This window comes from Phascolarctos cinereus, unplaced genomic scaffold, assembly GCF_003287225.1.
Source record: "Phascolarctos cinereus isolate Bilbo 61053 unplaced genomic scaffold, phaCin_HiC Scaffold_726;HRSCAF=1367, whole genome shotgun sequence".
Classification (NCBI taxonomy): Eukaryota; Metazoa; Chordata; class Mammalia; order Diprotodontia; family Phascolarctidae; genus Phascolarctos; species Phascolarctos cinereus.
This window is the reverse complement of record NW_027556098.1, coordinates 208,937,966-208,965,792: the sequence shown is the minus strand read 5'-3', so window position 1 is coordinate 208,965,792 and position 27,827 is coordinate 208,937,966. Positions and strand designations below refer to the sequence as shown.

General features: G+C 39.4%; 1 protein-coding gene across 1 annotated transcript in view; it reads right to left on the bottom strand.

Moving 5' to 3' along the window:
• Window positions 1–12,273: 12,273 nt before the first annotated feature.
• The window catches only part of CCDC141 (coiled-coil domain containing 141), a 272,693-nt gene continuing 257,139 nt past the window's right edge, over window positions 12,274–27,827 (bottom strand). The window contains 8 exon segments of the mRNA XM_078146957.1: window positions 12,274–13,049; window positions 13,052–13,126; window positions 13,129–13,155; window positions 16,727–16,747; window positions 16,750–16,921; window positions 21,745–21,898; window positions 21,984–22,113; window positions 22,213–22,367. Coding sequence (XP_078003083.1) covers window positions 13,026–13,049; window positions 13,052–13,126; window positions 13,129–13,155; window positions 16,727–16,747; window positions 16,750–16,921; window positions 21,745–21,898; window positions 21,984–22,113; window positions 22,213–22,367 — 758 coding nt within the window. The 3' untranslated portion in view covers window positions 12,274–13,025.

The window sequence follows — 27,827 nt, the reverse complement described above, 5'->3', positions numbered from 1 at the left end:
ACATACACATATATGCACAGCCATACACATCTATTTGTGTCTAATGGTAGCCATCTCTAGGACAAGCAGTGGGGAGAAGGAAGAAAAAAAAGAAATTTGCATGACAATTTTGTTGTATATTTGACAGGATATTTGCTATTGCCAGCTGTACATAGTAGATTTGCAGTTTTACGTGGATTCATCTTTTCAATTGTACTATGTTATGGAAATGCTTGTTTTATTCCACAAATTTAAAATAAAATAAAATAAAAAGACACCACAGCTTCCTATAAGATACCTGGTCCACTTCTATATACCTGTGCTGCATGCCCCAATGTCCCTATCAGATGAATGGTAAAAGCTTGGTGTAATAATGTGCCACCTTTGGGGGGCAGCCTCTTGAAAAGACCGCTGTTGAATCCAGCCTTCTGGTCATGACCTGAAAATTGACATCTCTGAAATTTTGGCAGCCTCCTGGTTGTATCCTTTCCATGGCTTTCTGCATTTCATTTTGCAGGCATCAGCTTTTGACCCATCAGGGGAGATGGGTGCTTCCCTACCCTTCTCTGCTTTTTCCTTCATGCTCCTAGTCTTGGGTTTCTTCAGTTAAGTCATTTTGCTTTTCCTTACACATGCCAAATAAAGGCCTACCACTTTGCCTTGAATTTTTCCAATTTTCATAATTTTTTCATGATCTAATTTTTCTATGAAACATTTTAGAGCCCATCTATCACCTAAGCTCCCAACCATCCATCTTCTGTCTCCACTTGGCAACCATGGGAAGCTAGTTCCTCAGCTCTATTCCCAACCAGGAAAGTGCCTTCTGCTCTTTTTGTATATGCACATCACTTCAAGGTCAGATTGGGTAGCTGTGGAGTCACAGAGGTTTCAGCTGCAACAAGAGACAGTGTGTTTCCTAGTCAAGATCATGCAGAGCCCTGCTTCTATCACCTTTATAGATCTGATTGCCAGTGCAGCTCGGAAGTCATCAAAGCACTCATAGTGACGTTATACAGAGAACGGCTGACCATTCGAGGTTTGAAGGCCATGTACAGACACGTCAGAGGAAGCAGATGGTCCCATGTCTCCAGGATGCCTTGTTGATATTACACTGTCTATCTCAGAGAGACACACTATTTATTCTACATGCACTGCAGGGATGTTCAACATCAGCACAATCAAGTGATTCGTGGTATCCCAACCTCGTTCCAAGGCCTCCCTGGCAGGACAAACTATGCTGAACAGAGTCAGACTTGGATGACATGGACCCTAGATAAGCCACAAAGTGGTACTGATACCATCATCTTTTTAACTTTAGATATGAATTTTATAGTTTTAAAATTTATTTTTATATAAATATATTTTATATAAATATAAACATATTTTATTAAAATTTTATAGTTTTAAAATTTATACCAACTGATTAAAGATGAATGAACGTCATTGACACTTAAAAAAAAAAGATCATTGCAAAGAACTGGAACAAAGGCTATTGCAATAGGGTAAATAAGCAGCAAAGAAGGCCTATGTGAACGAAGCAGCAAGTGGGACCAGAGATGAGGATAGGAATGGCAGCTATTATGGAGGTAGAATTGACATAACTTCACAATGAATTAGATACGAGAGGTGAGATAAAGACCATTATAGAATCGTAGCCCAAAAGCAGAGATTCTTAACCTTTCTTCTGTTATGTACTTCTTTGACAGTCTGGAGAAGCCTAGAGACCTCTTCTCAGAAACATGTTTTTAAATGTATAAAATAAAATAATTAGAGTTAGAAAGGAAGTTCTATTGAAATAGTTATTAAAATAGTAAAAGTCCCAAGTTCATAGACCCTGAAAATCTATCCCTGGATCCCTTGAGGGGGATCCCAGTTTAAGAAGCCATGCTCTGGAGCTGAAAGAGAATTTAGGGATCATAGAGGCTTCTCCAAAGTCGCACAAGTAATAAACTGAAGAGGTGGGATTCAAACCCAAGTCCTCTGTCTTCTAATCTGTCTTTCTACTTTCTATAGCTCACTGTGGGATCTGCTTTCTGCTTCAATGTAGGATCAAGACAAACATCTAAATATTCTGGGTGTTCAAATTTGAAGTGGAAGCATTTTGACCTAATCAAAATCCTGTGGCTTTAACTTTTAATGTTAGGAGAATGAATATTGTTTTCCAAGGGCTGAAGAGGGGAATATATGGGGCAGCTGGGTGGCGCAGTATATAAAGCACCGGCCCTAAGATCAAGATGACCTGACTTCAAATCTGGCCTCAGACCAAACACTTGACACTTACTAGCTGTGTGACCCTGGGCAAGTCACTTAACCTCAACTGCCTGGCAAAAAGAAAAAAAAAAAGAAGGGAAAATACTACAAGTCAGAAATGCTTCAATGGTGGACCATTAAAACCAGATGTCTTATGTGCTTGTGTTGTGCTTCTGCTTTAGACGCCTCTGCTTAAAGACCCTATGGGGTAGGGACAGCTAGGTGGCACAGTGGATGGAGCACTGGACCTGGAGTCAGGAGGACCTGAGTTCAAATGTGGCTTCAGACACTTGCTAGCTGTGCGACCCTGGGCAAGGCATTTAACTCTGCCTCCAAAAAGAAAAAGATCTATGGGATAGATGTGTAACTAAAACCTGTCCCTGATAATCTGTGTCCTAATATCACCTAGGAAATGACTTATAGGATTTTCAGTAATCCACAGGTGGAAAAGGCCACTAGATAAAAGGCCTCTGGAGAATAATCATAGAGCTAAGATGGGCCTCAGAAGACATCTAGCTCACCCTCTTTGCTCTCTTCCCCTTTTTCATAGATGAGGAAACTGAAGACATTTAAGGTTAAATAACTTATCCAACTCAGATATTCACTAACTGTGTGACCCTGCGCAAGTCACTTAGTCCTGTCTGCTTCTTCTATGTAAAAGAGTTGGAGAAGGAAATGGCAAGCCATTCCAGTATCTTTGCCAAGAAAACCCCAAATGGGGTCACAAAGAGTTAGAAATGACTGAACAGCAAGACCTACCTGTATGTCATATATGATATCTATGAGAATGTAATAGTAAGAATCAGAGGCAGGATTTGCACCCAGGTCCTTTGACTCCAGAGTCAGAGCTCTTTCTCCTGAATCAAGCTCCCACCCAGTCAGGGTAAATACTTGCTCTTCGGAGATCCTAATGCCTAAAAGTGTATGTATGCTAACAAACACTTACTGTTTCCAATATGTGTGGTAGGTGGGTTGCAGTTGAGGAGTGCCCATTTGAGTGTCCTGGTTTTTAAAACTGGCTTCTCTCTTACTCTCCACATTTTTCAAGAAGAAGAATATCTCATCTACTTTGGTAGTTTCTGTTATTATATAGAGAAATACCTTTCCAAACCTGGCCTGTTCAAAATGGCACCAGTCTCTGGATTTGGCTTAATTTGTGTGAGTGGCAACACAGCATAGTGGCTAGTCAGAAAGACCTAGGTTCAAATCCTGCCCCTGTCACTCTGAGCAAGTCATTTAGCCTCTCTGTGCCTCATTTTTCTCATCTACAAATTTGGTGGTAGAGGGGAGAGGTTGGATATAATGTCCTCTAAGATCTCTCCTAGTTCTAATATATGATCCCATGAATTCAATAAACATTTGTTTTTGTTGTTCGTCCTTCATTTTTGAAGACTGACGATGACATCACCAAAGACATCACTTGACTCATGCATGAATTGGATTTAAGTGAGGTAGAGTTGCACAAAGTTGTCAGACTCATTCTCTTTTCCAGAGTCATCACAGTCCAGTGGCAGGACAGAGTCAAGATGACTGGCAAACCTTAGCATCTTCAATGTCTAACCAAGCTCTAAATGCTCTGCAGTGTCTACCTTCATAGCTATTGGAACAAATTGTTCTTATTCACCCATTCCACAGGGGGATGTCTTCACATGCTTGGGGCAGACATCCTATGTCCCAAATCCTATTAAGCTCTAGGTATACAAAAGCAAAACTAACAGTCCCTGTCCTTGAGGAGCCATGGGGACTTTTCTTCCTCTTGCCTCAGCAAAGATTCAAACTTGCACTTTTGGTGATGCAGAGACTCTTCAGGATTTAACAGCAATGATTAGGAAGAATTAGTAGAGTTAGTTTATCTGGTACCCAAAGGCAACAAGAAACAATTTCATGGGATATTTTATCATCTTTTCTTTTAGAGTTCAAGGTGAGCACAGGCAAAATGTAACCACATGAAGAGAAAGGGCAGCTTACAAAGAACAGGACAGGATCCTTCAATGAAGTCAACATATCCCTTGACACTCAGGGACATGATGCAAAGGTAAGCAGATGGGAACAAAGATGGTGAAACATGTTTTGGAAAATAAGACTCAGAACTGAAAAACAAATAAGCTGAAAGCTAATAGACCACTCAGAGATTTCACACACACATCCCTACACTCATGCACATGTTGAATCTTTTCTTCCAGAAGATAGAAAGTTGTGATGACTGTAAGCTCCTTGAGGGCATGGATTATCTCAATTCTGTATTTCTATCCCCAGCACTTAGTGCAGTGCATAGCCCTTAAATAAATGGGGGGTTTTTTTTGTTCATTCATTCATCTACTCATTAACTAGATCACAAAAATGAAAATGAGATATTTTAATAGGAAACAAATGTTTACTGATGTATTGATTTATTGATCGTGTCCAAATAATCAGAGCAAATGTCAAATTCCAGAAATCTTCAAATTAGAAAAAAGGCTAAAGACAATTCTGGTAGCTATAAGCCATCAATTCCTACAAAATGGGAAGTAGAAAAGGTCAAAGATGTTGACCCCTTGTTATCTCTTGTCAGTGTGGTACAGTAGAAAGAGTGCTGTATTTTATAGTCAGAAGCCTTGAGTTCCCATCGCAGCTGTGGCCCCTTATCACTCCATGATCTTGGAAAAGTCATTTTTCTAGGCCTCAGTTTCCTGGTCCATCAATGAGAGAGCTGAACTAGATGACCTTTAAGTTTCCAGTCAGATCTACGTTAGTGACCCAATGATAACCATTTCCTGCAGATGTTTAACCAATGTAAAATATTTACTATAGTGAGGAGATCAAAAGAGTCTTGATGCTGCCTCAGCCAACCAACACTTTATCGCTAGCTAAATGGAGAGAAAGGGCAGCCTAAGGCAATATTAGGTTAGAATAAAAAATATGTCTGTTAAAAAAAAAAGCGAGGCAGCAAAGTAGATAAAGCATCGGGCCTGGAATCAGGAAGCCTGCGTTCAAATTTGACCTCAGATACTTAACTAACTTTGTGATGCTAGACAAGTCCCTAAACTTTTATTTGCCTCAGTTTCCTCCTCTGTAAAGTGGAGATAATAATAGTGCCCTCTTCCCTGAGATAATAATTGTAAAGTGCTGGGCACAGTGCCTGGTACATATTAGGTGTTATTCAAATGCTAGCTATTATCAGCAGAAAAATGTGAGAAGTGTTGTCTTATCAAATAGGAAAATCAGTGGAAGGGAAAACAAACCTAGACAAAGTTTGTAATGGCACCCAACTAAGGATAACTATATCATTCAAAGGATGTTCTTAGATATAGGTGAAATTAACAAGAAGATAAGAGCCAGGGGGCAGCTAGGTGGCTCAGTGGATAAAGCAGCAGTCCTGGAGTTAGGAAGAACTGAGTTCAAATCTGGCATCAGACATATAACACTCACTAGCTGTATGACTCTGGGCAAGTCACTTAACCCCAATTGCCTTATATATATATATATATATATATATACATATATATATATATATATAATATATATATATATATATATATGTATATATATATATATGTATATAAAGATCAGATAAATGTAAAATGGAATGAATTTGTCATTCATTTTAAAACAATCTATTTTCACCATCTGTGATAGAGGAACCAAAATATTTGGACAGTAACACTCAGGCTCTAATGAAATGTATAAATGGATAAAAGTAGCACCTGGAAAGATGAAATCAGGAAGAGTTGGTGATTGGATCATACCAGGCACAAATTCAGGAAATCTATGGTCAAGGTAACACAATTCTAGCTAGGTGGCACAGTAGCTAGAGCGCTGGGCCTGGGGTCAGGGAGACCTGAGTTCAAATCTGGCCTCAGACACTTACTAGTTATGTAACCCTGGGCACTGGACCCTGTTTGCCTCAGTTTCCTTATCTGTGAAGTGAGCCAGAGAAGGAAATGGAAAACCATTCTGATATGTCTGACAATAAAACCCCAAATGGGGTCACAAAGAGTTGGACACAACTGAACAAACACACTTTATAAGAGATATCTGGGAAGGGATTACCACCCTCCAAAATTTTTTTTAATCATGACTATCAAGCCCCAAAAGGGAGTAGAACTTTAACATTTTAATGAGTAGCTTGGATAAAGGTGTAGAAGACAGGTTTACCAAATGTGCATATGACACAAATCTGGGAGCAAACACACTTGGTGACAGATTAAGGGCTCAGAAATACATGCTAAAAAAACTGGCCAAATCTAATAAGGTGAAATTTGATAGATATAAATGTAAATTCTTATACTTGGGTTAAAAAAATAACAAACAACATCACACAAATCCGATGGAGGAGTCACAGTAACATAGAAATTTATTTGAAAACTCTCTAGGGGTTTATGTGGATTGCAAGATCAGTATAAGTCAGCAATGTGATACTGCCATCAAGAAAGCTAATTCAATCTAAGTCTGCATGGAGAGGAATAGTGTGCAGGATACAGGAGATGATAATCCATTGTACTTTGGTATGTTACCAGCTATGTGTCCCTTGGCAAGTCATTTAATCTCTGCCTACCTCAGTTTCCTCATCTGTAAAACAGAAATAATAATAGCATCTATCTCCCAGGGTTGTTGTGAGGATCAAATGAGATAATATTTTTAAAGCACTTAGCACAGTGCTTGGCCCATAGCAGGGGCTATATAAATACTTATTCCCTTCTTCCCTTCCGCTTCTCTGGTCTGAATGCATCTGAAGGATTGTGTTCAGGTCTAGGCATTGTATTTTAGGAAGAACATTGATAAATTGAAGTCCAGCGGAGGACAGAGAATATAGTAAAGACGTTCAAGTTTATACCGGCTGAAGAAACTGGGATATTTAGTCTACAGAAGAGAGCACTCAGCTGTATTCAAGTGTTTGAATTAAATTCAATAATTCCGTTCAATAAACATTTGTTAAGCTCCCCCTATGTTCCAGGCACTGTGGGAAGCACCAGGGATGCAAATAAGAAAAAAAAAAGTCCCTGCCCTCAAGGGGCTTACAATCTAATAGGGAAAGACATACAAAAGAGAGCTGGAAAGTGAGGGGGAAAAGAAAGGAAGAGGCACTGGGGAGGAAAGGGGTACTCTGCACAGAGGCATGTTTTTCTGTGGAATTGAAACCAAACAGAACTGCGGGTGGAAGATGGAATAGTTGCAAAGTCCAGTTTCTGTCCTCTATAAAGGAAGGCTTTGGGAGGAGTTTAGCATTTTATGCTTCAGCCTCCCAATCAGAGAGGAGAAAAGGCTGAGGTGGGAAGGTGTTGAGAATGCAAGCTTAAATTAGTGCATCTTGTCCTGTAGAGTCAAAATCAAGCAGAACTGCAGATAGAAAGTGTTTGAAGAGCTATTGTATATGAGAGGTATTAATTAGATTTGTTCTGGCTGACCTCATTGGGAAAAATTAAGGGCAACTGGTATAGGTTGCAAAAGGGGCAAATTTAGGCTTGACATAAGGGGAAACCTTCCTGACAATCAGAGATACCCAACAATGAAATGGACTGCCTTGGGAGGTGATGAGATGGCTTTCACTGGAGGTCTTCATGCAAAAACAAAGTGGACACTTGTACAGTATTTTGTATAGAGGGATTCCTTTTTGATACAGGTTAGACTCTATGTCCTACGAGTTCTTTCCAATTCTGAGTACTTAGGATATTTCTGAAATGTTTGTGGTAATGGTCTACATTAAGACAGAGGGCTTTCTTGATGAAAATAAGACAAGGGAACAGATGGTCTTTTGCAAACAATTTTATTTTTTTTAAATGACAGCCCACACCTTTGCAGCCATACATTTGACACAGAATACAAGAACCCACTGTATTTATTTGTTTCTGGTGGTAGAGTGGAAAGAGTGTTGAACTTGGAATCGTGAAGACCTGGATTCCAATTCTACTCTTGACTCTGACTGGCCACTTGGCCATGGGCAGTAAGTTATTTGACCTTTGTAGGCCTTAGTCAACTCTAAAAACTTATCTGTTAAGTCATGAATGGTTTCAATCTTTTCACCTCGGTGGAGTTCTCATACCATTCCAGGGGTTAGAGAGTACAAAAATGGGGAGTTCTATAAGCTGATAGAACCCAGATCCTTTAGGCTTTCTATTCTAGAACACATAGGTGGAAAAAATTCAGCCTTAAATTTCCAATTAGAAACCTCTGATTTTTAAGTGAAATTTACTCATTTAACTTAACTTACTCTTTAAATGAGTAAATGTTGGGGGCAGCTGGGTGGCGCAGTGGGTAGATCACTGGCCCTGAAGTCAGGAGGACCTAAGTTCAAATCTGACCTCAGACCAAACACTTGACACTTACTAGCTGTGTGACCCTGGGCAAGTCACTTAACCCCAACTGCCTAAAAAACAAAAACAAACAAACAAACAAAAAATGAGTAAATGTTAAGGCCATATAAGATTCCTTATAGTGTGGCATGATGGTAAGAGTATAGCTAGGGAGCAAATAGGTGGTGCAGTGGATAGAGCACCAGACTTGGATTCAGGAGGACCTGAGTTCAAATCCGGCCTCAGACACATAACACTTACTATCTGTGTGACCCTGCAAGTCACTTAACCCCATTGCCTAGCCAAAAAAATAAAGAATATAGCTAGATTATGGTTTAAAGCCAGAGGACCTTGGTTCAAATACTGACTTTTTCGTTTATTAGCTGAGTCATCTTTAATGAGTCACTGCTTTTTGTTAGCCACAGATTTCTCATCTTTGAGACAGTTAGATGGTACAATGGATAAAAAGTTGGGCTTGCAGTCAGAAAGACCTGAGTTCAAAAACAGCTTCAGGCACTTACTAGCTGTCTGATCCTGGGCAAGTCACTTAATCTCTGCCTTCCTCAGTTTCTATAAAATGAGTATAATAATAGCACCTACCTCCCAGGCTTGTTGTGAGGATCAAATGAGATAATACTTGTAAAGCTGCTCAGACACTTACTAGCTGTATGACCCTAGGCAAGCCACTTTATTTCTGTCTGCCTCAGTTTCCTCAACTGAAAATGGGGAAAATAGTATCTGCCTCACAGGGCTGTTGTGAGGATCACATGAAATAATACTTGTAAAGTGATTAGGCACCAGCCTGGTATACAGAAGGTGCTATTTAAATGCTTATTCCTATCCTCGTTTCTAATATTGAGGTTGATGACCTTTCAACTCCCTTCTAGGTAAAATCCTGTGATAATCTTACGATAAATATGCTCACCACTCTTAAACAAGATTCAGATAATAAGTGCTAGGACTGAAATAGCATTTTAAAGTTTGCAAAACGTTTTACATACATTATCCTGTCCTGATGCCATGGAGAATGAGGGCCTAGGTTTGAATAAAAGATTGCTGGCTGTGACAATGGCCAAGTTACTTAAACTTTCTGAGTTTAGCTTTCCTCCTCTCTAAAATGGGGATAATACTTATGCTGCTGACCTAATAGGGTTGTTGTGAATATCAGACAAAGTAATGTATAAGCTAAAGTGCTATATAAATGTGTATATTGACTGTTGTGATTATAATGCCTTTCTCAGAGTTCAAAGCGGGGAAAAGGGAGAGAAGATATCAGCATTTATAATTATCATACTTGAATAAGTGTTAAGAGGCTGTGACTCTATTGGAGATAGAGTATCAGTATACTCAGTACATGTCTTTTTTATAGGCCAGAGACTAGTAAGAGTAATAGCCTCAGTGAGAAAAGGCATCTAGTCTGGTGCTATGCCATTAGATATGATTCAGAGAGAGCTGTGTCTCTTACCCAGAGCCATAACTAGGGTGATATGGTTGGGTTTTTTTTCTAGGGTGCCTAAATTAAAGTGGGGCACTGATGGCCTTCAGTCTTTTAGCTAAATCAAAGCAACTGAATCTCATGACTGAGTAGCAAGAATAATTAGTTAAAACAGGAAGCTATAAGCTCATATTTTCCGCCTTTACTTCAGCCATCTCTCTCCTACAACATTGTATCCCTGGTTTATTCCTAACAGGTGGCTCATCTAAGAGGCTCCTCCCATCACCATCGGTGGTAGTTTCGCAGTGCCTCAAGGTTATTGCTATCCTCCTCCCTTTCTTTCCCAATTGATTTAAGGGACATTTTGACCCGGGTACAAAAACTGCAAAAATTCTGTTCTTACCAGACATGAAAACTCTGGAAGTCTTCTCATCTAATATTATCGGGCAGACACTGTGCCTCCTGGCTTTGGCAGATTTGTGCCAGCAGCAGAGGGCTTGGTTTACCTGAGAGTGACTTCTGACAGCACCTGCGGGACCTAGGGAAGACTGTGAAGGAAGCCACAGGGGCAAAACAACCACAGCCTTCAGGTACCTCTGGATCCAGGAAGGAATGGGATTAGAGGAAAGGGTGGGGTCATCAAGCAGGTGCCCTACTGGGAAGTCTGCCTAGTCTTAACTGTTAGGGGATGAGACCTGATGCTAGAGTTTTGGGAGAGGGTTGCTTATTGGAGTATTTCTCTATTTCCCAAGAGCTCTGTTGTGAATTCTTTTTTGCTTTCTTCCATCCTTTAATAAAGTTTCCCTGGGTAATTTTATAAAGTTGGAATTGGTAGCAACAATGAGGATTTTTGAGTGTTTACTGGGTACCAGGATAAAAAACAAACAAAAAACAGTTCCAGCCCTCAACAAGTAGACTTTCTACCGGATATTAGCATGAAGGGTGTTGGTGTCAGGTACCGATTTTACTAGATTTTCTGGAGGAGGACTCCAAGCCCAGGAGATGAGAAATTCCCTGAAGTTAACCTGAGTCCTTTTTATGCAGACAGCTTCTGAGGCAACTGATGTTCCTTGAAGGTAAACACTGTCTTTTATATTTGTATCTACAGCACTTCACACCGTGCCTGACTTGTTGTTGTTGTTGAATTGTGTCTGACTTGATGACCTTATTTGAGCTTTTCTTGGCAAAGATAATGAATGCTTTACCATTTCTTTCTCCAGATTTTTTTTTTTTGCAGATGAGAAAACTATGCCAAACAAGGTTAAGTGACTTATCCAGGGTCACACAGCTAATAAGTGTCTGAGGCCAGATTTGAACTCAGGAAGATGAGTCTCCCTGGGTCTAGGCCTATCACTCTATCCACACTGTACTACCTAGCTGCCCTGATATATAGGCATCAATTAATAAATGCTTGTCGACTGAGGGATGGAGATATATATATGTGTGTGTGGATGAATATATTCCATAATTTGAGCTATTTCAGTATGATATAATGCAAAGTGAATTGCAAGAAGAAAAATCAGAAGATATTGTCTGATGCCTCTCATTAACTCACAATGTGACCTTGAACAAATCATTTGTGTTCTCTGAGCCTCGGTTTACTCATCTGCATAAAATGGGGACATTAATACTTTCTCATCTACCTTACAGAATATAGGGAGGATCAAATGAGATAATATATATGAAAAGATTTTGTAAAATGTGAAACACTAAGGTTTTGTTACCATTTTTGAATACAGTCTTAACATAAAATCTTTCTTCCTAAACCCTCTTCTTCTCCAACCTCTAAAATCACTTTCCTGTTGCTATAATTGACAAAGTATCTTTATCAGCTTTCTCCTAACAACCTTGGTGTTACATTTGACTTCTCACTTTCTAATCCGCCACATCCTGACCTTGCCAATTTCTGTTTTTTCTTCCTTTACAATGCTTCTGAAAGCTGGCACACTGATTAGTAAGGCACTCAAAATTATCAGCTCAATTCACCCACTCATAGACAAAGAGAAAAAAAAAGCTCTTCAACAAAGTTAAATATCTGTGCCTTTCATTCTCATCATTCTCATCTCCCGACAAGGCCCTCCTATTAAACTGCCTAAGCAAAGATCTTTGGGTTTCTCTCCTTCCCCACACCCCAAGGTTTTAGAATGATACGTGAGAAGGGCTGGGACTCAGGAAAAATAAAGGGGCTCAGAAACTTCCTTCCCTAAGACCTTCATACAGTCCTTGAGGAATTGGGAAAAAGGCTGTCAACTCTGATTCTTTTGAAATGTCTTAAACCATAACATGCTCAAAACTAATTCAAAGGAAAGAAGATAGAATACACAGATTTAGATATCGGAGTACCTTCAGAAAAGATGATTCCTTTATTGGAAACAAGACCCACATTTCAATGAAAGATCACTTTGAAATGAAATTACAGAAAAACCAAGCAAACAATGAGTCAAGAGACCAGTATAGCTATTTAGGGGTAAGGATTAAGCTTGTAATTTCATTGGTATAGGGAACTTCCAAGTAGGAAATTCCTTCCACTGATGCAGGTTGGTACCTCCTCTGCTACTTAAATTCTAGAGAGTTGACTAGTGCAGTTGGGCAGCTAGGTGGCACAGTGGATAGAGGCTGGCCCTGGAATCAGGAGGACCTGAGTCCAAATTTGGACTCAGACACTTACTAGCTGTGTGACCCAGGGTAAGTCATTTAACTCAATTTCCTCATCTGTAAAAAGAGCTGGAGAAGGAAATGGCAAACTACTCTAGTATCTAGAAATCCCTCAGTGGAGTCACAGAGAATCAGACACAGGTCTTAGATGCCCTACATATTGACTTAGAAAACCACAAATTAACATTTTGTGTGTTGTATTTTTAAACATTTTGTTAAACATTTCCCAATTACATTTTAATCTGGTTTGGGCCTCATCTGCAGAGTTGTGGGCCATATGGACCTGTGTGCTGCATGTAAATTTGACTCCTCTGGCATAAATCACTAAGTGGTTAAGTGACTTGCCCAGGGTTACATAGCCAATATTCTCAGAGTTGAAATTTGAATTCAGGTCTTCTGAGCTCACAGGTAGGTCTCTATCTCTTGTAAAACATCCTCTAATTCAGCTTGTTCTCTGACACTTTTGTGTTGTGTCCTCTCCATAGTAAGGGGCCATTCTTGTTGACATTTTCTTCATATACCAGATTCCATCATCTCTGTGTTGCAGATGTCCCCCTTTATTTTTACCTGAGTGAACAAACATACATAACTCAATGCCATGTCCCTGCTTTTTGTACACACACACACACACACACACACACACACACACCCATACCACTTAAGATCTATTTCTAGTCCCAGATGAACCCTTTCCCAAATACTCTGGTATCCAATGATTTGAGGTTAGTGGTTCACAAATTAATGGTTACAATGGGAGTCAGAAAGGAATTAAGAGAGACTGAAGTGGGGGAGAGTAGAAACATCTCACTTTTTTTTAGCCCTGAGTGTTCTTGGCTACCTCTGGAATCAGAATGTTCCTGTCTGTAGGCTTTCTGTTAAATGTCTGTTTAGATGTGCAAATGATAAAATTATGTGCTAAGAATAAAATAATTAGATTGATATAAATGACTCAGCTAGGTCTCTACACTAGTTAGCATCCATGTTTTTTCCCCCACGTAGACTAGAAGCTCCTTAACAATAGAGGAGGTTATCATTCATTTGTATTTGTATCCCCCCAGCATCTAGCACAGTAGGTCAATAATAAATGTTTGCTGAATGATTAATTAGTGGAAAAGTAGAGGATAGTAAGTGATAAAAAAAAAAAGAAGAGGGAGCAGAAAGAGTTGAGAAGAGACCTTTAGAAGCTTAAGCTGAAGGTGAATCTGCTGCCTAGAAAATTCAGCTTGAACCAGGAGTTGGAATCTTTAAGCTCCATTAAGGTCTACTGGCTCCTCACAGATTTGGTAGCACTAAGCCTGGGATGCTTTCCTGCATTGGGGAGGGTAAAGGGTGTCAAGTGATAGCAGAAGACTATTAGCTCATATTCAAATAGTACTTTAAAGGTTTAAAAGGTGCTTTCCTTACAACAGCTCTGAGAAAAAGGTAGAGCAAGCAACCTGGGCCTTATTTTACAAAGAAGCAAATAGAAGCTTGAGGAATTTAATATTTAATTCCACTTAAAATTTTAAATGGAAAATATCACTAGCATTAACATTTTATAATGGAGCTGATATTCATATAGTTTAGAATAGTTGTCTCTAAATTTTTTTCATCATACATTACTATTGGTAAAACCTTTTTAATCAGAAACCCTAATGTATGTATATTTACTTGTTTGTTAATTTTGTTCATGTGCTAACGTACTAAAATATGCACATGATAGCACTTAAATAAAAATAAGAAATTTTGAAAGGAGGCAATAAAAATAAAATAATGTTTGATCTTAGAATGGATTTTTAGCCTAGGCGTGAAGAGTTTATCGAGAAAGGGAGTAATATGGTTAGATGAGTACTTTAGAAAAATCACGTTAGTAGCTGTATGGAGGATGGATTGGATAGGGGAGAGACTGGAAGCTGGGAAAACAATTAGGAGGTTATTGAAATAATCCAGAGGTAATGAGGGTCTTAACTAAGAGAGAGAAAGGGATGGCTGCTAGAGGTGTTGCAAAGGTAGAACTGATGAGATTTGGCAACTGAATGGATGTAAGGGGTGAAGAGTTGAGGATAATGCACAATATGGGTGATTAGAAGGTTGGTAGTAGATGAAAATACCCTATATTAAGAGAGATGTTTGGAGAGAAAGATATGGAATGAGATTTTTTTCCCACCCAAAAGAAAAAGTTGGGAAGTTGGACATAGAGAACAGAATATTCCTCACAAGGGGCACCTGCCAAAGTCACAAAGTGAAGGGGGGCCCATAGTGTGGGTATGCTGGTGGAGGAATTTTCCAAATGGCACCCATGCAGATACTATTATAAGATACCTAAGTACCAGTTGGGCTATAATTGCCTTGAGGGATTTATGCTTAGTTAGGAAAGGGACAGATTGGGAGCTTATGTGGTGAAGAGGGAAGCAGAATGGGGGAGTTTTGGGGGATAATGATAAATGTAGTTGTGTTGAAGAAATGCAACTGTAGGTAAAGTAGAATGTGATTCATCTTCCCACTTTCTTATCCCCACCCATTACAGATTACTGATTTAGAAGACCAGAGTTCAATGGAACACAGAGAAGTGTTTCTCTATCTAGACAGGCACATCTAGTCCCATAACCATATAGAATTTCCAGTAAAAACAAAACTAGGAATTTCCATTCCAAGAAAGAGTGGTCTTGGATTATCATCTAGTGAATTCAAAATCAAAATAAGCTACTCTCTGTCTGGCTTGAGGACCAATGCATCAGTTATAAATAATGTATCTCCTTACCTTAGCCTTAGAGAAATTCTTGAGTCCAAAATTAGACTTTCCTCAGGCCTGAATTTGATGGGTGGTCCAGAAGGATGTACCAAGGACAAAGTTCAATTTACTTTAGAACAGCAGTTCTCAAACTTTTTGGTCTTAGGACCCTTTTATACTCAATAATTATTGAGGACTTACCCCACTCTGCGAAGCTGTTGTTTGTGTGGGTTTTATCTATTGACACGTATCGTATTAGAAACAAGAGAACATCTTAGTATTATTATGAAATAGTTTTGGCCTTATGGACCCCATGAAAGGGTCTTAGGGACCTTCAAGAGTCCCTGGACCACACTTGAAGAATCATTGCTTTAGAGGACGCAAGGCAGGAAGAATCAGATCAACAATCTGGAAATAGCTCTGACACCTAAAAGAATCCTGCAAAGAGTAACCTTATCTGCACTACTCAATTGAACACTCTCTTCCCCACAGGGAAAGGGCTATTTAGATTTGTGGTCAGTAAAAGGAATTGGGTCTAGCTGGGAGTAGACTAGAGGGTCTTTAGCTGTGAGACTGTTCCTTAACATTATGTTTTAACCAACGGGTGAGACAAAAGTGGTCTTGAAATTAAATGAAACTGTCATTTGTTTCTATTGTGATATTTTTTCTATTGAGATATTTTTAATTTTCTATTGAGATATTTCTTGGCCTACCAAGTAGATGAGTGGTGATTTCCCAGACTTGTAGAGGCTAATCTATGGTGGAATGCTGTAGTTGATCAAGTAATATGCTAGCAATGTTCCACTAAAATTCAAGGATTGTTGTGAGAAGCAATATATTGGACACAAAAAGTAGGCTTTGGAGTCAGGAAGACTTGAGTGTAAGTCCTGGCTGCCACATACTGTGTGACCCTAGACAAATGACAACATCTAAGTGCCCTGAGGCAATTTTCTTTCTTTTTTTTTTTGTCCCGGCAATGGGATTAAGTGACTTGCCCAGGGTCATACAGCTAGGAAGAGTTATATGTCTGAGGCCAGATTTGAACTCAGGTCCTCCTGAATGCACTATCCATTGCACCTAGCTTCCCAGCATTGTCCTAGGTTTTTCCTTAGGCACAAAGATAAGAGAGATAAAGATCTGAAGCAATTTATCTTTCAGATGTGTCTGAAACAAATGTATACAGTTTTAATATGATACATTCATGAGGTCCTAGTAACAACTAGCATTATCATCCCTTCTCTTTCCTAGCTTTCATTTATAGCAATGTTTTAGAAAACCTAAATTGTTTTATATTGCCTCAGAACTGTGGCAGCACTGTCTTGCTGGCCTAACCCTAAATCTTGTCCTTAAAAAAACGATGGTCATTAACATGTATATTCTATTTCTCATGGTATTGTTATTGTGGCTTAGTCTTTGTGGAATGAATACCTCCAGAAGCTCCTTCTTGTTTCCTGTCTTGGCACTTGAGATTCTTCCGGGGTCACCATTGCTCTGCCTTCTCTTTCTCCTTTCTCCGAATAATGATGCTCTTCCATTCCTGGACAGTGTCTTCTGTGAATTGTCCTGTACCCTGGGTGGAGAACTGCAAAATCTTGGTAGTGCTCCCAAGCTGCAGGGAATCTCCTATATCATGGAGACAAAGTTTATCCTGAACGTCTTCCAAATCTTAGAGGTTTTGGGTTGTGGGTGGTATAGGACAGTGCCTGGCTATACAGAATAACGGTGATGAGCAGATGATGGAAACATGCCCTATCATCAGAGCACTTGTCACAGGGTACCAGAAGCTCCTAGTAACTTGTAGGGTTCTTGTAAACTTACAGACCTTTTATCATGGCCTTGCAGGTACATATAGGATGCTGGGTTTCTCTGGCCCAAATTATCCAGGATGCAAGTTAAGCTTAAAGTAAAAATAGGTTTTGGAAGCCAGCTCAGAAAAATTTGCCCTAGCCTTGAGCCACTCCCAAAATTTCATAGAAACTTCCTACCATTCCTTGATGGACTAGAGTGACAAATTATTTACAGGGTCTCCCTGAAATTTCCAATGTATTTTAGAGAGTTGCTACAGGGTCTGGACTAATCTATGACTTTAAATTCCACTCTACAGAGTAGACTATAAACCAAGGGAGCGACTTAGGAACCCCACCCCCCACAACCATGACACACCCATGACCTACGATCTTCTCTAACCTTCCCCCTCTCTCCTCCCTACTCAAGAGAGAGTCTCAGAGCAACACTAATACTTAGCTGGGAAAGTGTTTAGTCATTTCCCTCCTCATCCCCTCTGTAGGGCTTCCAAGGACTTCTGGGACTGCCAGAGTTGAGAGAAGGAATTATTAAATAATAAATTATTGGGGAGATCGAGGACATTTCCCAAAATGTCTTATCCAGGTGGAGGTATTGCTTCACCCAAACAGAAAACCTTACAAAGAATTTAATCTAAGGAGAATTCTGGCCCCTTGTGTTCCACTTAGGCTGGTTTGGGCAGGGAGGTAGATCCTTTGTCTAGATTTCCCTAGGCTGGAGGTGATTTGGAAGTAAATAACACCATCAAAATCACATCCCCAGCCCCTCATTAGTATAGGTTCACCTGTCATTATAATATTCATTCTCTCTCATTACTTGGTAACCAATCAGAGTCGATTGCCACCCCTCAGGAACAACCACTCTTCCAAGGGCATTAAGTGGGCTCCTTGAAGGGTCTTTGGCATTTGAGGGTGTCACTGACCCCTTTGATTAATTATATGCTAGCATAATTAATAGAATGATTAATTACCCAGAAATTATGTCTCCTGGACTAGAACTCAAAAGCTATGTGAAGATTTAGAGAGAAGACCACTGAGCCCCAAAGCCAAACAGTAGGATAAATGCTCCCTAGTAAACCATTTACTGCTACCATACAGATTTTAGATAGTGTGAGGACCTTGAATAATTTTTTTTCGTTATTCAGTGTTTCTTTCCTGTCCAACTCTTTGTGACCCTATCTGGGGTTACACAAAGACAATTAAGAATAAAAGCAAAAATAGCATTTTCCATTTTGCAAATTATTCCTTCATACATTATGTATAGAGCACCAGTTATTCACATAATAATGCTTTAGTTGCTACAGAGGATACAAAGAAGTTTAGCACAACTCTGCCCTCAAATCGCTAATAGTCAGTCTGGAGAAACAAAGATTTCAATGCCTTGATTCTATCATGGTTTCAGGCTTTAGGGGCCTAATGGGCTCTCAAAGTTTCAAGTAAATTATTGTAGTCATATTTTGAAAGAGACCAAATCAATACAATTCATAATATTGTAAATTAGGTTATTCCATTTTTACACTATTAGAATCATCTGCATACACATGCACAAAAGGAGCTGAAGTTAGAAAACATGGGTTAAAATCCCATCTCTGTCACTGACTACCTGTGCAACCTTAAATAAATGGCTTAACCTCTCTGGGCCCCAGTTTCCTCATTTATAAACTGAGAGGGTGGACCTATGTGATATCCAAGGTCCTTTCTGGCTCCAAATCTATGACCCTATCAACTTAGCAAAGGACTGAGTGCCACCTTCTTCTTAGCCTAATATTTGGAAATGAATAAAAAATTCAGTCTTTTAAAAGTGTATTTCAGCCAGTGTAGCAGAAATATTGATTTGTTTGTCTGATTTGCTATCTAGTCAAGTAAGGAGGCAGCTAAGTAGCATGGTGTGGTAGGTAGAGTGCTGGCTTGGAGTCTGACTCATCTTCTTGAGTTCAAATCTGGCCACAGACACTCACTAGCTGTGTGACTCTGGGCAAATCACTTAACCCTGTTTGCCTTAGTTTCCTCATTTGTAAAATGTGTTGGAGAAGGAAAAGTCAAACCACTCCAGTATCTTTGCCAAGAAAACCTCAAATGGGGTCATGATGAGTCCGACACAACTAAAAGGACTGAAAAACACGAAGTGAGGAGAAAATAGCCAGTGAATTCATATGAGTCAAGTATTACCTTTGTACTCCATACATTAGATAGTAACAGTGAAAGGAAGTTACATTTTGAAAAACGATTCATAGATGCCTGAATAAATAAATGTAAGTCTTTCACAGGTTTTACTTTATACTTGCTGACTGATTTCAGAAGTTCTCCTTTTCCATTAAGCTTCTGAAATGGAGAGAATAAAATAAGCCCCTAAAATGTAATTATGAAGTCTCCTAGGATTTAGAGCTGGAAGGGAATATACAGATCATCTTCAACTTTACAGATGGGGAAACTGAAACCCAGAGAAGTGATTCTTCAAGGTCACACAGGTGGTAAGGAGCAGAGGCAGGCTTGTAATCCAGATTTGTGGCTACATACAAATCCAGCATATCTTCTACTCTACCTACTACCTTCTAAAGCAGAGCTTTTTGCCTGGGATCTGTGACCTTGTTTTTAAAAAATATAAATTTTTAAAAAATAAATAAAAATAAAAAATATAAATTTGATCATTTTATTTCATTTCATTTATTTCAATGTAACTTATTTCCATTGTAATCCTATGCACTTCATATTACGCATTTAAAAGCAAAGGGGTCCATGACAAAAAAAAGTTTAAAATTTCTCTACTCCTGATGCTGACTACAGAAAGGTGGCCTGGTATGATGAGAAGAGCTCTGGATTCATCTAGGAGTAATCTCTTTATCTCTCCAGGCTTCGGTTTCCATATCTACAAAATGAGTAGACTTAAGTACATGACCAATAAGGTCCCTTCCAGCTCATAATCTATGATGCTAAATCAATTTCTCTAACAGAAGACTTCACCTAAATAACATAGAAACAAATTCTTATTTTTGTTTATTGTTTTAGACATTTAAATAAATTTAAAAAAACAAAATGTTTTCTCCTTCCTTCCTTCTTTCTTCTCTTCCTTTCTTCTTACCTTCCTTCCCTTCTTCCTTCCTGCTCTCTTCCTTTCTTCTTTCTTTTCTACATTCCTTCCCTTCTTTCCTGCCTTCTTTCTTTCTTCCTTCTTTTCTTTCTTCCTTTCTTTTGTTCTTCCTTCCTCTTTCTTTCTTTCTTTCTTTCTCTCTCTCTTTCTCTCTTTCTTTCTCTTTCTTTTCCTTCCTTCCTTCCTTCCTTCCTTCCTTCCTTCCTTCCTTCCTTCCTTCCTTCCTTCCTCTCTCTCTCTTTCTTTCTCTGTCTTTCTTTCTGTCTTTCTTTCTGTCTTTCTTTCTTTCTGTCTTTCTTTCTTTCTGTCTGTCTTTCTTTCTTTCTTTCTTTCTTTCTTTCTTTCTTTCTTTCTTTCTTTCTTCTTTCTTTCTTTTTTCTTCCTTCCTTCCTTTCTCTCTCTCTCTCTCTTTCTTTCTTTCTTTCTTTCTTTCTTTCTTTCTTTCTTTCTTTCTTTCTTTTTTCTTTCTTTCTTTCTTTCTTTCTTTCTTTCTTTCTTTCCTTGTTTCATTTTCTCCTCACCATTCTTCTTTCCTGCCTGTCCACAGATGCCCATTTTAAAAATCTTGGAATTCTACGTTTTAGACATCTGGATTCCTAACCCAGGCAACCTGCTGCTTATCAAGGTTTGTTTGTAAAGTGGTTGTTTGGCACTTGGAATATATTTTCCCAAAAACCAACATTAAAAATAGTAGTTAGGTTTCAAAAGCCTATTTAACCTATAACTACTTTTAAAATAGAGTAGTATTTCAGCTTTACAAAACTACCACTCATAATGAAATTTCAACAGAAAATCTTATGCTCCGGGCTTCCCCGTGGGTTGCCAGGAACAGATTGCTCCAAGCTATAACCTTAATGGCTGGAGAGGGACTCTTTGGCTTCCAAACAGCTGCCCCTGTGGCCTTCTGCCGGTGTTCCACAGAGTGAGGGCCTGGGAGAGGATGAAGGGCAGAGCCTGGAAAGCATTCACACACTCAAGCCAGAGACTGAAAATTGAACTCTTCTGTGTGTCAGTCTCCACAGAAGGCTTTCAGCCTTCCATGTAACATACGGAACTTGCCTCATCACAAAATAAATACAAAATTCTGTTCTGGAGGGCAGACTTTATAACATGGGAAACATATGATCTATGAAAGGAAATATTTTTAAATGACCCTTATTTTAAGTTCCTGGGTTTTGTACACTAGGCCCACCCTGTTATGAAGTGGTTTTCTATTTTGTTTACCCCTAATCTCAGCTGTGAGAGTAAACTGGAAAATGAGACAAGGTGAGGGGATGTGAATCTGGGACACAGTGCCTAGGAGACCTAGGCTAGAGATGGTGAAAAGTAAAAGAGAGAGAGAGAGAGAGAGACAGAGAGAGACAGAGAGAGGAGAGAGACACAGAGAGAGGAGAGAGGGAGAGACAGAGACAGAGACAGCGACAGAGAGAGAAGTGGAAGGAGAAAAACCTGGGTAGGGACAGAGAAAGGAAAGGTGTGGAGACCCGGGTACTCCCAACTCCTTCTAGAGTTTTACACGTAGGGTAAATAGTTTCCAATGATATAATTGAAGTTACCTCACTGAAAACTGTTTTGTCATTGTCTTCTGGCTGATGTGTGTAGCTGGGCCCTGCTCCTCTATATTTGTGGTTGTACGTTCTGGTAAAAACTTCCGTCCACTTTTAGCTTTTGCCTCAGCTCTGCAGCACACTTCTTCTCTTTTCTCTTTTTCTAAAAGAAATGCAAACATCACCTCGGGGCCGAGTTCTCTGTTTCCTCAGACAAGTTCACCTGGCAGAGTGTGTGCAGCATATACCTGTCACAATGATGCTTGCTGAACAAGTTGCCTCTCCCACGGCATTCCTTGCAGAGCAAATGTATTCCCCAGTGTCCGAGAGGATCACATTCTTCTTAAAAAGATAATAACTATCACCTAATTTCTGAATCTGCAAACAGAAAATATATGAACACAAGAACACGTAATTCAAAGAGTCAGGAAAAAGTTTGTTCTTCCGTAAACAAGGAAAAAAACGCAAAGGGCATACTTTGATATCTCCTGCTGCCACTTGGATGTTATCTTTGGTCCAAATGACATTTGGCCTGGGTCTTCCAGAGACAGTGCAGTGTAGAATTAAGTCTTCCCCCTCCTTCAGATTGGCAGGTCCAAATTTTTCTAAGAATTTTGGAAGTTTTCCTTGTACTAACAAGAAAAAAAAAGATATTTGATCCTTTAAAACTAAACGGCTTCATTAGATCAAATTTGTTCATTTTGAGAAGTATTATTGGACTATAGCATTTGCTTTATTAGTAGAATTGGGGAAAATAGGTAGTGGTGATTATACTTTACACAGATAGAAGCATCTTATAAATTTCTGTTCAAGTTCACATAGTGATGCAAAGCAGAGCTTCTGGGGATTTAGCAGGAAAAGTAATATGGCCTTTAATTTGATCAAATCTCATTCATCAACATGGTTATATACTCAGATAGGTTGGGTAATAGTAAGTTACAACTGTTATATCTCTGGGGATAGGACAGGAAGCTATCCAGAGGACTATAACAGCTGCTATAATTAATCCTATACATATCACCTTTGGCTGAAAATTTAAGCTACAGCCTTTTGACAAGTGATAGCAGAGAAAAATATTGAACAAGGCTAGCAAATATACACAAAAAACATCAGTTTCCAGTGGTGTTCAGAAGAAATTGAACCTATAGGAATCCTATCATTATCTCTTATTCCTTTGGGACAAAGTAAAGTATGTTATTTGTATATATTTTGATTGGATCTGTAATTTCATCAACGTAGGGAGTGCTTGGTGACAAAATTCTTCTACTAATGCTGGCTCACCTCTTCTCTGTGACTTAAAGCCTTAGAGTCATCTGGGAGTGCTCAGAGGTTAAATGACTTATTGGGGTCACACAGCCAGTATGTGTCAAAGGCGGGATATGAACTCAGGACTTTCTGACCAGAGGCCCAGTTATGTCAAAACTACCCCACATTATTGCATCATATTGTGTCAGAGCCGATAATCAAACAAAGGTCTTCCATTTAATGGTCCCTATTTAATATGTTTATCTCTGACATATATATATATATATATATACATATATATGTATATATATATATGTATATATATATATTTCAGATGGATTTCTTATTTTTTCAGTCATGTCTAATTCTTCACAACCCCACTTGCAGTTTTCTTTGCAAAGATATTGGAATGGTTTGCTGTTTCCTTCTCCAGCTCATTTTATAGATGAGGAAACTGAGGCAAACAAGGTGAAGTGACTTGTCCAGGGTCACACAGCTAGTAAATGTCTGAGGCCAGATTTATACTCAGGAAGATGATGAGTCTTCCTAACTCTAGCCCCAGCACTCTATCCACTGTACCACCTAATTTCCTTGTAGTGGAAACAGTAATGAGAAATAATACATAATGTAATAAATGCTGTATTAAAGAGTCAGGAGCCCTGAAATTGAATACAGGCTCTGACACTAGCTATATAGCCATAGGCAAGTCACTTAGATTCTCTGAGGCTCATTTTTCTTATCTACAAAATGAAGATGACAACACTTGAAGAGTGTGGCATACTAGATAAGGAGTTAGCCTTGGAGGTAGGAAGATCTGGGTTCAAGTCTTGCCTCTGACACAGACTATTTGTGGGACCCTGAGCAAGTTATTTAACCTCCTAGTGGTCCGGATAACTCTAAAAATCTATATAAATTGCAGAACAATGTCAGTCTGCATTAGTAGAGAGAGTTTTCTTACTGGAAATTCCCTAAGTCATCAGTTCTTAAACTCTTTGATCTTAAGAACCCTCTATACTCTGAAAAATTATTGGAGACCCCCCAAAGAGCTTTTGTTTATGTAGGTTATACCTATCAATATTTAGCTATTAGGAATAGAAATATCTCAGTATTATTATGAAAATAAAATTGATATGTTGGACTCCCTGAAAGGGAGTAAACAAGCATTTATTAAGCACCTACTATGTGCTAGGCACTATGCTAAGCACTTTACAAATTCTATCTCATTGGAAAGGGTGTTGGGGACCTTCAGGGGTCCCCAGACTACACTTTGAGAACCAATGCCATATACCAGTGAAGTCATAGTTCTGCATTTTAAAAAAAATATTCACACACATTACTTATGCGTATATGTATGTATGCATGTATGCATGTGAGATGGATCTCACATTAAAAATTTATGCATGCATGTATGTATGTGAGATGAATCTCACATTATATATGTATGAATGCATGCACACGTATATAATGTGTGTTTGTCTACAAGATCCAGGTCACAGGGTTGTGCTGGGAAAAAGGCTTTATAAACAAGCACATTAGAAATTTGAAATAATATTAGTGGGACTATTGCCTGGCTTTGGAGCAGTGTTCAGGAGTTTAGGCTTTTAAAAAACAATGGGATAAATTAACTTTAGTAAGTTAACCAACATGGAAACATCTCTATTTAAAAAAAATCACTGTAAACATAGGGTCAAATAATGTAAAGGTGTTTCTGTAACTTGGAAGACCGAGCCACAGCACTAGTAATACTATAGAGCAATGAGTCTGTTGGCAAATGCCAAACAATCTTTTCTTCAGTGCCAATGCTCTTCTTGATTATGCCTGAATGTGTCATATATACACATAACTTTAAAATGTTTTTCTTTCTTATTGTGAACTTGACAGTTATCAATGAACACAAATACTCCAAATACAGCATAGGAATACATATGTTTCAGGTGAATAGGCAATGAAAAATAAATGTCCCTGACCTTCAACTACGTTATGACACACACAGCTTGTGCCAGTAACCCCTCTAGATGGTGCTTTTCTCAATACCCCAAATAATTTTTCTTAAAGTGTATTACATGATATAATTACAGCATCTCAGAGTTGGAAGGTAACATAGAAGTTCTCTAATTTAATCCATACCTAAGCAAGGGTCCTTTTTACAAGATACCTGACAAGTGGCTAGCCAGCCTTTTTTTGAAGACTCCAGTTGAGGAGGAACCCACTATAATGGGACTATAGATCCAGAGGTGGGAGGAACTTAGAGGTCATCTGTTCCAGCTCCCTCCTTAAACAGACAAGAAAATCGAGGCCTGGAAAGGTGAGGGGTTTGCTGAGGATCACACAAGTAGGGAATGGCAAAAATGGGGTTCAAATTCGAATGCTGTGTACTCTATGTTTAGGGTTCTTTTAACTGCAATCCCCCCTACCTTTGAATAGCTCTAATCATTACTGCAATTTTCTTCTGTTCATCTTAAATTGAAACTTCCACCAGATACCCCTAATTCTGCTCTCTGGGCCAAGCAGAACAAGTCTTTTCTCACCTACAGGCAGCATGATGGCACAATGAATAGAGCACTGGGCCTGGAGTCAGGAAGATATAAGTTCAAATTTTACCTCAGACACTTACTAGTTGTGTGACCCTGGGCAAATCACTTAATTTCTATCTCCTTCAGTTTCTCTAAATATAAAATGGGAATAATAATAGTACTCACCTTCCAGGGTTGTTATGAGTATCAAATGATATTTATAAAGGATTTAGCACAGTGCTTAATACATAGCAGGTTTTTAATAAATGCCTGTTTTATTTCCTTCCTTTCTTCCTCCCTCCCACCTAACTTCCTTCCTTTGTTCCTTCTTTCTTTCCTTCCTTCCTTCCCTCCTTTCTTCCTTTGTTCTTTCTTTTTCTTCCTTCCCTCCTAACTTCCTTCCTTTATTCTTTCTTTCTTTCCTCCCTCCCTCCCTTCCTTCCTTCCTTCCTCCCTTCCTCCCTTCCTCCCTTTCTCCCTCCCTTCCTCCCTTCCTCCCTTCCTCCCTTCCTCCCTTCCTCCCTTCCTTCCCCTTCCTCCCTTCCCTTCCTCCCCCCCCTCCCTCCCTCCCTTCCTTCCTCCCTTCCTTCCTTCCTCCCTTCCCTCCCTTCCTTCCTCCCTCCTCTCCTTCTTCCCTTCCTTCCTTCCTCCTCTCCTCCTCCCTCCCTCCCTTCCTCTCCTCTCCTCCTCCCTCCTTCCTTCCTTCCCTTCCTTCCTCCCTTCCTTCCCTTCTTCTTCCTTCCTTCCTTCCTTCCTTCCTTCCTTCCTTCCTTCCTTCCTTCCTTCCTTCCTTCCTTCCTTCCTTCCTTCCTTCCTTCCATCCTTCCTTCCTTCCTTCCTTCCTTCTTCCTCCACATGACAATTTTTGGAATACTTGAAAATGGCTATCAGTTTCTCCTTAAGTCTCATGTCTCCTAGGTGAAGGGTCCCACTTTATTCAACCAGTATCTGCATGACATGAATTTGTGGCCTTTCACAATCCCATCATCCCAGACTTGAGAGCTGGAAGGGGCCTCAAGGACCATCTAGTTCAGCCCCTCTACGACAAACTTGGCAAATGGCCATCCAACTTCTGCTAGCAGATGCCGCAGGACAGGGACTGCCCCCCTCTCCAGGTTAACCGTTTCCCTCTTGCACAGTTTTAATTGTTAGGCTCTTTCCCCCGACATCAAGCCTAATTGGTTACTTTGTAAGATCCACACATTTCTCCTGGTTCTGCCTTCCAGGGTCAAACAGAACAAGACTAATCCTTCTTCCACATGACGGCTCTTAAAGTATTTCAAATCCTGCTTGCCTGGTTGCTCTCTGGCTTATCTATGCCCTTCCTAACTATGTAGCACCAAGAGCTGAACACGGCACTCCAAGGTCTGACCAGTCCAGGGCACAGCAGGACGATTGCCTCCCTTATCCTCATCCTCTCTTAATGAAGCTTAAGATCGCAAGGCTTTTTTGGCTGCCAAATCACATGGTTGACTCATATCAAGCCCTTGGTCACTAAAACACCCAAATCTTTTTCAGAGGAACTGTTTTCTGGTCCTGCCCCTGCCTCCCAATCTTGTACTTGTGAAGATTCTTTTTAACCTAAATATGCTTTTACATTTATCCCTAATTAGTTCCATCATATCAGATCAGGGCAATCCTCTAGCCTGGTAGAATGTTTTTGACTCCTGACTCTGTTCCTCCTGACTTTGCATCCTTTATAAATTAGATAATTATGTTATCTGTTCCTTTGTCCAGGTTACGGGGGGGGGGGGGAAGTAAACAATCCATGACCAAAGATCCCTAGGGCTCTCCACTGGATCTCTCCTTCCAAGTTTCCATCAAAATCACTAATGCTGACCCTTTGTGACTAGCCATTCAACTGGCTCTAAATCCACTTATTTGTACAGTTGGTTAGATATTTTCATCCTATTAATAGGAATAGTATGAGAGCCTTCATCAAATACTTTGTTAAAATTGAGGCACTATACCTATAGCATTCCTTTGATCCAACAGTTAGTGAAATAAGTATTGTCATTGCGTGATTAGAAATTCATATTGGGTAGAACTGAGAGAACATTGTACATGATAACAGCAATATTGTTCTAAGAACAACTTTGAGCGACTAAGTCATTTTGAGCATCACAAATACTCAAAACAACTACAAAGGACCTATGAAAGAAGATGCCATCCATATCCCTAGAAAGAACTGATAAATAGAAGTAGGTATAGTATAGTGTTACATATACACATATTTTGTATATATTTATTTAGATATATACATATCTACATATACATTATACATATTTGTATCTAATGGTAGCGGGGTTTATAGGAAGGGGAGAAAAAAGCGAA